General features: G+C 45.6%; 1 protein-coding gene across 2 annotated transcripts in view; it reads left to right on the plus strand.

Annotated features, from left to right (window-relative positions):
- Nucleotides 1-12,007, plus strand: part of DPYSL2 (dihydropyrimidinase like 2) — a 54,685-nt gene extending 42,678 nt beyond the window's left edge. For both annotated transcript variants that reach the window (XM_069801083.1, XM_069801082.1), the window contains exons 9-14: nucleotides 2,956-3,112; nucleotides 3,274-3,415; nucleotides 3,638-3,808; nucleotides 6,643-6,822; nucleotides 8,274-8,439; nucleotides 9,120-12,007. In XM_069801083.1, the coding sequence (XP_069657184.1) occupies nucleotides 2,956-3,112; nucleotides 3,274-3,415; nucleotides 3,638-3,808; nucleotides 6,643-6,822; nucleotides 8,274-8,439; nucleotides 9,120-9,211 (908 nt within the window). In that variant the 3' untranslated portion in view covers nucleotides 9,212-12,007. The remainder of the gene's footprint in view (nucleotides 1-2,955; nucleotides 3,113-3,273; nucleotides 3,416-3,637; nucleotides 3,809-6,642; nucleotides 6,823-8,273; nucleotides 8,440-9,119) is intronic.
- Nucleotides 12,008-12,474: the final 467 nt, after the last annotated feature.

Raw genomic sequence — 12,474 nt, forward strand, 5'->3', positions numbered from 1 at the left:
AGGAATTGGAATCAGTAGTCTGGGTTCGGCTGGGAATTGCAGTCGCCTCTGATAACTCTGCCTGAGGATGCTACAAGAAGCAAGACTCAGACCTCCTGTGGATGCTGCTGCCTTGTGTCTCTTCCCTCTAGCCGAGGTCTGTGAGGGAGCTGCGCTGCTCCGAGTGATGCAGTAGCTTTTCCCGAGTCCTGACCCTGCTGTCTTGCGCCCAGGGAGCAAGGGTTACAAAGCACAGTGAGTGCCCATCTCCCTGCTTTATTCTGTGACTAAACCCTTTGTTTCTATTTAAAGCGACTCTCGGTGGGTGAGTAAGCAGGAGGGATGATTTTCCCCCTTCTTTCCTCAGAAGGATTGGATTTAATTTTATGCAGTCTAAATAAGCCTGAATGGATATACAAATGACATCACTTTCCATCTGGGTGTTTGGTGTGAGAAGAGCTAATTTCCTACCACAGCAAACAGATTTGTGTTGGTGTATTGGCTCAGAAGTATTTTGGTCCCATGATTCCTTTTAAGTGAGTTCAGAGTTGGTGAGGAGGACCGATTTCCAAGGCAACTCTTTCTGTTCATGGCGTGGAAACAGCTCAAGCTGTTTGGGATAAACCTTCTTCTCCTAGCTCCATTAGTGGAGATCATGCTGAAATGAGAAGATGTGTTGACATGGCAAAGTGGCTGCATGTTGCGTTACCCCAGAAAACAACTTGATGCCGTTGTGCAACTCAATCCTATAAGCCTGAGAAACATCCTTTCCTTTTTGTAGGTAAAGTACTGGTGACAGATGCACCACAGAGATGGAGCATCAACAAAAACACCCTCTTGCTATGCTCGCTCTCCCCTGAGACCACTAGCTGGCAAGTGGAGAGGGGCATTGGGATGAGGGGCCATACGCTTAGGTCGCAGAAGCCGTAAAACACAACCTGACGTGGGTGGATGTTACCCTGCCTGTGAAAGGTGCTGGGATTGTACCAGATGAATGATCCACAGAACTCACTTCACTTAGCCTTCTGAGTGAACTAGCATATGCAGTTTTCATTCAGATTGTGTTTTCTCCTTATAAGGAGAATTTGAGTATAAATGGCACACCATTCTCTGTTCCTTTATTAAATAATGCAATTTAAATGCTGTGCAGTTACCCAACTGGGTAACCCAGGAGGGCCACACACACTAGCGTTGCCCTCCCAAGCAACAGAGGAAACATAACTGAAGACTATCCAAGGCGAAAACAAAACAGAATTGATTTGCTAAATGGAGAAGAACGAATGTTATTTAAAGCCAGATGTTCCCAGTGGCATTTGTATGGAGGAGATTCCCTGCAGACTCTGTCGTTGGCAGATCTGGGAGCTCAAAACATAGTTCCCTGCAGAACAATCCTCCCAATGTATTGGCCCGCAACAGGCCTCCCATTAATAGCCAGCGTGTGTTTTGCCTTGTTCTGATTTCATAACCCTATTTGTGGCAAGTGATGTCAGATGGCCTCTTCCTCTGCTGGTGGATCCCCTCTGACAAAGGCTGTTCTACACCTCCTGTTTCAGTGTGGTCCTGGAAGCAGCATGAAGCCAGTTAATGCATCATTCTGCCTCAGCTAATATGCTCCTTCCCAGCTAGCTTAGAGCCTATAGACATAACAGTAGCTCAGACAATATGGTGAAAGAAAGATCGTATTTTTTTACTTCGCACGGTGAGGTGTGTAAGACCCTGCTGACCAATTCTGGGGTCGCCTTTACCACTCTGTTCTGATTGAAGTATTTAGGGTTAGTATTTTAACTACCCACATCTTTTGCTGGCAGATACAAACAGATGAAGTGTCTGGGCTCAGAAGCCAGATGGATAGGCACTTAGCAGAGATTTCAGGAAGGTTGCATTTGGTGAGCAGATCTGTGGGGCTACCAGCTTGCACGCTTTTGAAGTTGCAGCATCTTGCATCTGCTTGGTGTGTAGATGTTGCTGGTATGTTCCAGCTCGCAAAGTATTGTGGCCTTAAGGATCTGCTTAAGGTTCCTTCATGTGGTTCCAAAAATGTTAATGAAGAGGAAGGATGCACTGGTGGTTAGCGCACTGGACAGAGAGTCAGAAGATCCAATTTCATTTCCTAGCCCTGCCACAGATTTACCGTGTACCCTTGGGGGAATTACTCAGTTTCACTCAGCTGCATTTGTGAACCAGAAACACTGATAATTCCTCTGGGATGGGCTTTCTCTGTAGGCAGGAAACTGTCCCGATAGGAGTTTTCTCTTACCTGATCTATGCACAGAGCCTGCTCCAAGAAACCCAGCCTTGTTAGATCTTCAATACATACATATTTGTAATAATATTGTAGGCGCTGTTTTTTCAATTGATGTTCTTCCGCGTCCCTTCTAGATCAGACTGAATCTCCTCAGGCACTTAGAGTTCCCCTCAGCCTCTTTCATAAGGTTCTTGGCCCAGGATACAATACAATGGATCTTTACAGTAACCCTTTCAAGCACAATTAATCAGCCCCGACCTCAGCAATTGTGTAAAGGCATTGGGAGCATTTTGCTGCTCCAAGCTCTGGTCAGTAACAGTATCTTTATTATTAACTCAGGTATTTAGTTTTTTGGATACTTAGTCTGAGTAACTGATTTTTGGAAAGTTCTCAGTGTTCCTTGAGCGATCTCAAGATAGGCATGCAAAATTAAGAGTTGCTTGTGAAAACATGCCCTAGGAACATAACACAGTTTCTGAGGAGCATTGAGCAGGCCAGGAGTTTAATGACGTCTGATCATCTCGTTATGCAGGCCGGTGAATTCAATCCAGTGTTGTGTCTCTGTGATCACATACTTAAGAGGAAGTACCAAGAAACCCTGCAGCGTGTGATGCTGTCATAACTTACCCAACTTGTCCTTTTTCAGAAGGATGCTTTATGCCTGGAAGCCAGGCTGGAGATGCATGTTGCTTGGTGCTCACGGTGGATTTATCTGTATTCCTGTCCTGTAGGCACCGTGGTGTATGGAGAGCCCATCACAGCCAGCTTGGGTACTGATGGATCTCATTACTGGAGCAAGAATTGGGCTAAGGCAGCAGCTTTTGTTACTTCCCCACCACTGAGTCCTGACCCAACCACTCCTGATTTTCTCAACTCGCTACTGTCCTGGTGAGTAGAGCTTTTGTGTTCATACAACATGTGCTTCATCGTGAGACAAGCGGGAGATAAAAATAATAGCTGTTGTTGCCAGCAAGCAAAAGGCTGTTTTACCTTTAGGAGTGAACCTGTGGCAGTAAAATATCTTAAATACCTATCATTGTCATTTCCAGCGGAGACCTCCAAGTTACTGGCAGTGCCCACTGCACCTTCAACACCGCTCAGAAAGCTGTTGGGAAGGACAACTTTACCCTGATCCCTGAAGGAACCAATGGGACTGAAGAGAGGATGTCCATCATCTGGGATAAGGCCGTGGTATGTCACGTGTGTCACAGCCTTAGGCTGCAACTAGACATTCAGAGCTGAAAGACCTGCAGCAGTGTGTTATTATCTCCCCCCCAGACACTTGTTATGGTCCTTGCGCTTGAGGTTTTTGCTCCTGCAGAGATGGTTGGGAATCTGCTGTGCTGGCAGCTCTTTGCTTTTCAGAGTGGTCCCCACCTGGCTAATGCAGTGACTCCTTTTGTCTTTCCCTAGGTGACTGGCAAGATGGATGAGAACCAGTTTGTCGCTGTCACCAGCACAAACGCAGCTAAAATCTTTAACCTGTACCCGCGGAAGGGCCGTATTGCAGTGGGCTCGGATGCTGATCTGGTTATCTGGGATCCTGACAGTGTCAAGACAATCTCCGCCAAGACTCATAACATAGTAAGGATATTTTCTACGATGTGAGCTCTGCTGCTCGTTTCCTCCTCTCTTCCTTCAATGCCAGACTGTGCTGCTAAGGACTAGACCTCATGACAACTCAGGGCTTTGTTTTCTCGATGCCCCAAGCCCTCTCTGGTCTTACACCCAGTACAGCTCAGTTGTGTGAGCAGAAGGGAAGACAATCGATTGAGTCCCAGTCCAAAATCACATGAATACCCAGAGATTCCCCTCAGAGCAAAGAGATTGTCTGCTCTTTCTGAGTGTTGGATGCTGGGATCTGAGCACACAGAAAGCTCTTTGCATCTTCTAAAATATCAAAAGGCCTCTTTTCATGATGTGTCATTTATGACCTTCTGGCTCGCTAGCAGTGGGAATGTGAACTGCCCCTTTTCTAGCTGGGGTCAGTGAAGCTTGCCAGCTCGTGGACACCTTCGCTGGAGATCTGATCCAGATCAGTGAGTCTGAGTGGATTTACACCAGGTACTGATCTGGCACATGCCTGTGGAGTCATGGTTTTAGACATGATTTTACTGGCGATTATCCCAATGTTAGTTGGCACAGGGAGGCACGAGGCAGCACCCAGACTAACCAGACCTTCCCCTTGTTCCTTCTGCGGCTTTGTGGTGGCACTGTTAGAGGCACTGTCTGCCTGTGGCCCATATCTCATACCTGGCTCCTACAGAGAAAAAGCTGTTCCACCCTGTGGGAAACGGCAGAATGGTTCCAGTGCAAAGGGCTGGTTGGAGTCTCCCTGTGACATTCGGGCACTGTCTCAGAGAAAGCAACCACTGTTTGCATTTGTTGACGACTTGTTTCACTGCTGGCGATGAACCTATGGAATGTTTCCCTGGAAAAAAACCTCCTTGTTCTTTTTTCCGTGAATGCTTTCATTCACTCTGGAGCTGAAGGAGCAAAATTTTCTTCCACACTTGGATCCCTGGGCACATTCACAAAGAAACTTTTTTTAAAGGTTTGGTTCCCTTCCCTGTGACTTAACTCTGTCAGAATTGGTCACAGATGGCCTGGATTCATCCTGCCTGTGTTTAGACTTCTAACAGAGGCATCCAGACCCAGAAGTCCAGTCACTTCAATCACCTTAGAGGTGCTTCCAGACTCATCACACCTCCAGTCTGGAGAAGAATGACTTAGAGGAGGGAGCCCAGGGATATACTACTATTAGGTGCCAAATTTAATGGTCTGAACCTGGGTTTGTGCTTATGAATGGCTCAGAGAGCTGGAAGTAGCTTGCTGGATGGAGTATTTGAAAGTCATTGCCATTTAATGGCTGTTGTCTTTAGGAAATGAATTGGACTCTGTAAAAATTTCCTAACACAAAACTCAGAGACTTATCTTTTGTGGATATGCTCCAGTATAATCAGGTTTGACTCCATGATTTTGCCATGGATCTGAGCTAGGCTGAAGGAGAACCAGATCCACCATGGAGCGACCATTCAGAAATACTTTATATGCTAAGGACCGCAGATCCCCCTGAAACTCATGTACCATGTACGAGGCCTCAGCACTCAATGATCAGCTATTGCCAAAGGCTGCATCTCGAAGTTGTGCCAAGACTATGGAGGATGAAGGGCTCTCGTTTTCAGGTGGCTTGTTTAGAGCTTGGAGGGTTGTCTAAGAAATCGCAGCTTTTTTTCTTACATGTCCAGCTCTAACCTCTTCCCCTGTCATTGCATTGCCTGTTATACCTGGCATTACACCTGCTGGGGTATTTTTTTGTGTCTCACTGCACACGTGCCTTGTGTGAGAGGAGAAATTGATACCAGTGATGCCTTTAGAGTCAAGGCATCCTAGTTTGGTCAAGTATAAAACAAAAGCCCCTTTGAAAGGCAGAGTGGTTGCTGCGACACAGGGAGACGTAGTGATTATGTGGCATCAGATGATTGTTACTTTTTTAAATGCTACAGCAACACACGGCTATTTTCCAAGAATTGACACTGCTTTTGCCACTGTCTGGCAAGGAAACATGAGGAGCTAGGGAGGGAGATAGTGTTGTTCTTGGAACCAGCCTACTTCATAAGCTTCTAACCAAGCCTCCTCCTTTGCCACCGCAACTTTTTTTCAGACTGGATCTGGTTCAGTGTCGGTTTAACCGCCATTCTAGCTAACTGTAAATCTGCAGTCAAGCCTACCCGTACTTATAACACACTTCAAGAGCAAACTCCATTATTAACTCAGTAAAGACGACCTGGATTTGTCTCAGAGATGGTCACTGGAGTAACAGTCCCCAAATAACATGGTTGTAGCGCATCTCATTCCAGGATGCTTCATGGGTGGGACATTTACCGGTGATTCCTTTAAAACTTGTCTTTTTTTCTGTGGTGTAACGTTTCCAATCCTGTTAATTGAGGATGGGCAATCCCATTAGAGTAAAACAAGATTGTCCTGGTCCCTGACCCATCAACCAAAACACTGGTTTGAAATACAGCTTTTCAAAATTATCATTATGTTTAGTATGAAACTCAGATAAAACTTTATTTGGCTCCTAAATCCCCTGCAGTTTGGAAGAGATAGGCGCCTAAATGCATTTAAACAGGTAGGCTTCGAGATGTTCTCATTTGAAACTGTATTTCCTCCTTATGAATCTTGTTGCAATGGAAATTTTGCATGAGTAAATCCTTAATAAATTTAGACTGATAATAAAGACCAGCCTTTCTATTAAACCACAGCGTATACAACTCAGGTAAGTGCTGTTGAGTTTGCTTCCATCTGTCCTTAAAATTTTGGCAGTTAGCATGACTGGTGATTGCTAATTAAAGCACAGCAGGCTTTGCTGGGATGAATACGTTTGCCTCATGTTGTCTTTTTGTTTGTTCTAGTCTCTGGAGTACAATATCTTTGAAGGCATGGAGTGCCGTGGGTCTCCCCTGGTGGTTATCAGCCAGGGGAAGATCGTGCTGGAGGATGGGAATCTCCATGTCACCGAGGGATCTGGACGGTATATCCCCAGGAAACCGTTCCCTGACTTTGTTTACAAGCGCATCAAAGCGAGGAGCAGGGTGAGTATAAATGGTTGGATGCGCATTTGTTCTCTCCCTGAAACTCCTGAGTTAGAGAGGGTGGAAAACAGATGCTATCCCCTGGCTTGCAGACACACACTTCTGCAACAGAAAATGTTCCCTGGATAGGAGCCATATTTATCTCATTCCTCTTTCATTTTTGCTATTCACTTGAGTCATTACAGGAATATGCTTTGGCTTGAGCTTTTATTTTCTGCAAATTTTATTTTTCTGCTCTTTAATTCTTATTCTCTGTCTTGGGACACCTATACAGAGCATGTGTCCAGGAACTGTCCAGTTTGGACATGAGTCAATCTGCAAATCACTCAGCAGGCTTCTCCTTCACAGAAGAACCAAGAGAAGTTACTGAGAGCATTTATATATCAAACCTTTCAGCAATAATTTAGAATTCTAATTTATTGTTATAGATACATTATGCTGCTTTCCCTTCTGTCAGATATGATCAGATGCTCTTGTCTGGTGACTGGTGAGTCACAGGCACAGCCTACCGACTATTTAAAAGTGAGAATTTTCTATTTTTAAGGGGCTAAAAGTGTTGGAAAAGTGCTCTTGTAACATACACCCATTCAGAGCAGAAACTGCCTTTTGATATGCCTTTAGTTGGTAAAAACTGACAGAGAAGGTGACGCTGAACGCAGCTGCAACTTAGTTGCTGAGAATTCAGGGAAATTTATTTCTAGATGAAGTCAGATTTCTGAGGAGGAAAGTGCTTTGATGTTTGAAGTGTTGCCCTCTCCTGGACAAAACCAGAGTTGTGTTAGTTCCGCTGACCATAGGTAATCTTCACATTCCTTGCAAATGATCTTTCTTTAATTGTTCTTCTGAAGAAATAGCAAGTTATCAAAATTACAACCTCAAATAATTTAGCACCGCAGAGAACAGATCCGTGGTTTCTGTTGTGTTCCGGTCTCCCACAGAAATACGTGTCTGAGCTATAAATCCAACTTGGCAGCATCTCAACTGGAATAATTGCATTTAACCCAGTCTAAAGCTCCCAGGCTGGCGATGCAAAGCCAGCCTGGCTCCTCTTTACGCAGGCCTGCCTCTGTCTCAGCAGTGTTTTGCTTTTTGGGGATGAGTAGTAAGTTTCATTTGAGAGTCGTCAGGAGCCTCTAATACAACAGCAGGTAGGTTGAGATCATTAAAGGGCAGAACTTGCGGTGCAGGGGACAGACTGGCTGTCTTCTGTAGGCTGCTCGCGCCAGCTAACAGCTAGCTGGAGCCGCAGCAGTCCAGAGCGCGTTTCATTTTCTCCGTGCTGCTTCAGAGACCAGCTACCACCCGAGGATCAGCACGGAGGAGATGATGTACGCTTGCAAATCCTCTTACCAAAGACAAATCTTGAAATGTGTGTCGTTGGCTTAGCAACATCTGGCCAGCTGTTTAGTTCTGTTTTGACCCTGAAGACCGCCTGCTTCTGTGTTTTGCAGCTGGCCGAGCTGCGGGGTGTGCCTCGAGGCCTCTACGACGGACCCGTCTGCGAAGTGTCGGTGACACCGAAGACCGTCACGCCAGCGTCTTCAGCTAAGACGTCTCCTGCCAAACAGCAGGCCCCACCCGTGAGGAACCTGCACCAGTCTGGATTCAGCTTGTCTGGTACATACTTCATGGGGCTAAATTGCTTTGAAATCACGGCTTGTTTATACTCCCATACGCTGAATTAATTCTGCTGAAATTGGAAGGCAGCGAAAGAGGCTGTGGTGTGTTTTTAGCTTGGAGGTTATCCCTTTAGAAAGGAAGAAGAGCAGTGTAGGAGCTATCATAAAGTCCTGCTTATCTTCGTGCTGTGGCATGAATGCCGAGTACCCCCGTGCGTTCTGGGCTCAGTCCTCAGCCAGGTGTCTGAAGAGGGCAGATGGCACCAACTTCAGCAGAGCTTTGCCAGCTGAGACCAGCTGTGGATCTGGTACGTGGCAAATCTGATTTCTCGGCGTGCTGTTTCAGTGCAATAAGGGACAACTATAAAAAGGAATAAAAAGCTCCGCTAAGGGAAAACCTTTTAGCCAACTCTTACCTGGGCAGGGCTGGGAGGCTCAGGTGTTCAGTGCAGAGATACTAAGGCAGAACAGGTTTCAGCAGAGTTAAGGCACTGGAGGCCAGTAAGGGCTTTTCCTCCAAAGATGATGCATTTTGGTGCACACCGTTGGAGCCTGGCCTGAGAGGACTTGGGTTGGTTTCAGTGCGGCCGTGCCCTCCCGACTCCCTTGTCCTGCAGCTCGCTCATCTCAAAACTCTCGCCGACCCGGGGGACCTGACGTTGCTTCTCTCTCCCGCAGGGGCACAGATCGACGACAACATCCCACGCCGCACGACTCAGCGCATCGTGGCACCGCCGGGTGGACGTGCCAACATCACCAGCTTGGGCTAAGGACCGACCCCTTCTGTGCCCGCCTAGCGGACCGGGGGACGGGGGCACCTGGAGACCCTTTTTGATTCTTTTAGAGCCTGTGACAGTTACTGCGGGCAACCAGTGAGGGGGGGCTGAAGTAAGGCGCCTCTTTCAGTCCCCTCCGATTCCCTTCTCATCTTCACCGACCCCTTTCACTTCCCCCCTCAGCCCCTACACATTTAAAGAAATAAGCCCTGTTTTGACACCTCTGACATGCAAAAGTAAGTGTAAAGAGGATGTTTGAGATATGTGGCCTCTGTCCCATTCAGCATCTTTCTTTTACTAAAGGAAGGATAAAGTGAATTTCCCAGGAGCTGCCTTTAAGACACACACAAAAAAGGAATAAATAAATAAGAAATGTAAAAAATAGCTTTTTTTTTTTTTTTTTTTTTTTAAATGTCAAGCAGAAGAGTAGTTCAAGGGTTTTAAACTGGATATTCTGTAGGGTTCTGTGTTCCAGCAGAATAGCTAGGCAAGCACGGAGGGACACGAATCCCAGCCTGTCTGTAACCATTCCCCACCACCGCCTTTGAGGTCACTGAATAGCTGTCTGCTGCCAAGAGAGAGAAACAGGACCCAGCAGTAGGAATTGAGAAAGTGCATCACACCCAGCCATCGGGTGAGCTAGAATCGTTGGGGACTTTGGTTCTGTTGGTTTTTTTTTTTTCTTTTTTCTTTTTTTTTTTTCCTTCTGGATTTTGCTGCAAATTAGGTCCTTGAGGAAACTTTTTTTTTTATGTTTGTGTGTGTGTTTTTAATATGTTTGTGTCATTGTGTTTATGAAGCCTTATCTGAGAACTGGGGATCTCCCTGTTCTTCCCGGTCCTTCCCGACCCTCATTCAAGTTACAGACTCCCGCCAGTGTCACTGCCACTGCCGCCCTGGTACTTCAGGTATTCCTAGGTTGCATCATTCCAGCCAACGCTTGCCACTTAGCTGCAATAGGAGGTCGCGGAGCAGGTTCATAAGCTATGGTCTTCACTTCAGTGTACTAGGTCTTGAGCTGGTGCGAAGGGGCTAGATACCAGCTGAGGAGCTGGGACAAAGTCTCCTGAGAAGTTTTTAGCGGCTAGTTTGTCTTCTGTTCCTGGAGGTGGAAATTGATAAGCAGGGGGCCATGGGCAAAGAGCAACATGTTGCTTGAAAGATTTCTGTAGCAGCCACCTTCCCCCTTCCTGGCCATCGATGAGCGGTTATTTAAAACTTTAAGAGAGCTTATCTTTAGCTCTTGTCGAAAGGCCGGCCAGTTGAGTGTGTGCCTGAGCATCTGTGGCAATTCCAATTCGAGTCCAGATGCCCAGCTGTTGTAACTGGGAGCCTCAGAGTAGCTCGATGGGTCAACAGCAGCTGAGAATCTCTCGTACGTGGTGCGAATTTCACAGTCACTCATGCCTTCAGGAATCTGCCTTTGTGCAAATACTCATGAGAAGGCCTGGTGGTTCTCCACCCTTCCTCAGATGCCTGCTGCCTCAGATTTGAGAAACCAGAGGCCGTGAGTGGTCCTTAAATGAATTTAGGAGCCCCAGCTTCTGTGGCAGTCAGCAGGATCTGGGTGTTTAACTATATTCTGGGATTGAAGGTCTTTTAGCCCTAGTATTGGCGGCTTACTATTTTCAGGACACGGAGAATAAATCTGCACCATTAGATTCCCACCTAAACTTAGCTGGAGGGCTCAGCGGTCCCAAGGACTTGGCCTGTCTCTTAGCACAGAGAGCTTTTCTACCCGCAGTTAACACAGCGTTACCTCCACTGTCTGTATGCCCTGGCACTTGGCTGCATCTTCTGCTTTCTCTTCTATTTGTACTTTGCCATGTACGTTGACCTTGTTTTTCCATATTTGTGAGTATTTTCTTAAATGGTGTTTACAGGTTCTTTTAGGGAAAAAACTATATATGAAGGCTTTTAAGAAACAAGTACCAAATTTGTTGTTTTGAAGCATCAGTGCTGGGATTTGCAAAGGATCTGGAAGCTGCTTAGGTACCCAAACCCTCCCAGCTTCAGCACCTAATTCCTTTGGGCCCCTTTGAACACAAAAGTTAAGAAAAACATTGCCATATTCATCCATGCATTTTGCATTTAGGTTTAACTATTGGGTCTTTTAGTTTTGCATAAAAGAGTTTGCACTTTGTTTGTTAAGTAATCCGTGAACTTAATATATATTGCAGCTACTTTCATTTTTTTTCACCTGTATGTTAAAATCAATTTGAACGAGTTGGGGAGAAAAAAAAAAAGAATTGCAGATCCGTTTCAATTCTACGAAACACTTGCGGCTCTTCAGTATTCACTTAAGTCTTCCTTTTTTTTTTCCTTCACTGACTCATGATATGACTTTTTAGTTTTAATTTGTTCTTCAAAAGGAAAAAAAAAAACACAAAAAAAGATCATTGCAGGCTATGTAAGCATGTTTTTTCCTGTGAGAGCTCGTCCGCTTTGTGTCTGTTTAATGAATGTCATATGTAAATGCTTAAAGAAAAAAAAAGACGATGACTTAATTAATTAACCGCAGTGACTTGAAGCTCTAAAAATAAAAAAAAAAAGTAGGATTTAATACTAGCTGGATTTAACCCTTGGATTTGTGATTGTGAACCATGAGTGGAGGAGCTGTAAGTGCTAAAGCTGATCATGTGTGTAGACAAAAAGAAGTACTGATATTTGACCATTGTCTCAATGGCAAACCACCCCCCCCCCAACCCCAAGTCTTGTGTTTTATTCCTTAAGAACTCTGTGTTATATTACCATGGGAACTCCTAATAAAGACAAAATGTTGTTGTTTCACTAGGTGCATCTGTGTCTCAAGGCGATACGTGTTCTGTGTAACTGCGTACGTTGGCTGGTGTTTCCAACAGATAAAAACTGACTGAGCTCTGAAGTCGGTGCTGTTGCAGGCTCGTGGTAGTCCTGTGTAGGAGTGAGATGTACAGCAGCAGAGCTGAAGATAAGGTCCCATGGTTCCTTGGAAGATGGTGATGGTAAAGAGGAAGCAATGATCCATGGTGTAATTTCCTTTAGAGAAAAGCGAGCCTCTACTCAGGGCAGTTGTCTGTTTAAAACAGTATTTGGCAAAGTAGAGACAATCGCCTGAAAAATCCTGGCTCCGCATTGCAGAGATCGCTGATGAAATGTGAGCAAAAGAAGCTAAAACTATTGGCGTAGCCCTCAGCCCTCCAATGTGTTTCTACTTGGACCCTCCTAACAGTGATGGAGGAGGGGAGAGAAAGTACAGCCGTAAATAGAAGCCACAC

This window comes from Haliaeetus albicilla, chromosome 13 (genome assembly GCF_947461875.1).
Source record: "Haliaeetus albicilla chromosome 13, bHalAlb1.1, whole genome shotgun sequence".
In the NCBI taxonomy this organism is placed as follows: domain Eukaryota; kingdom Metazoa; phylum Chordata; class Aves; order Accipitriformes; family Accipitridae; genus Haliaeetus; species Haliaeetus albicilla.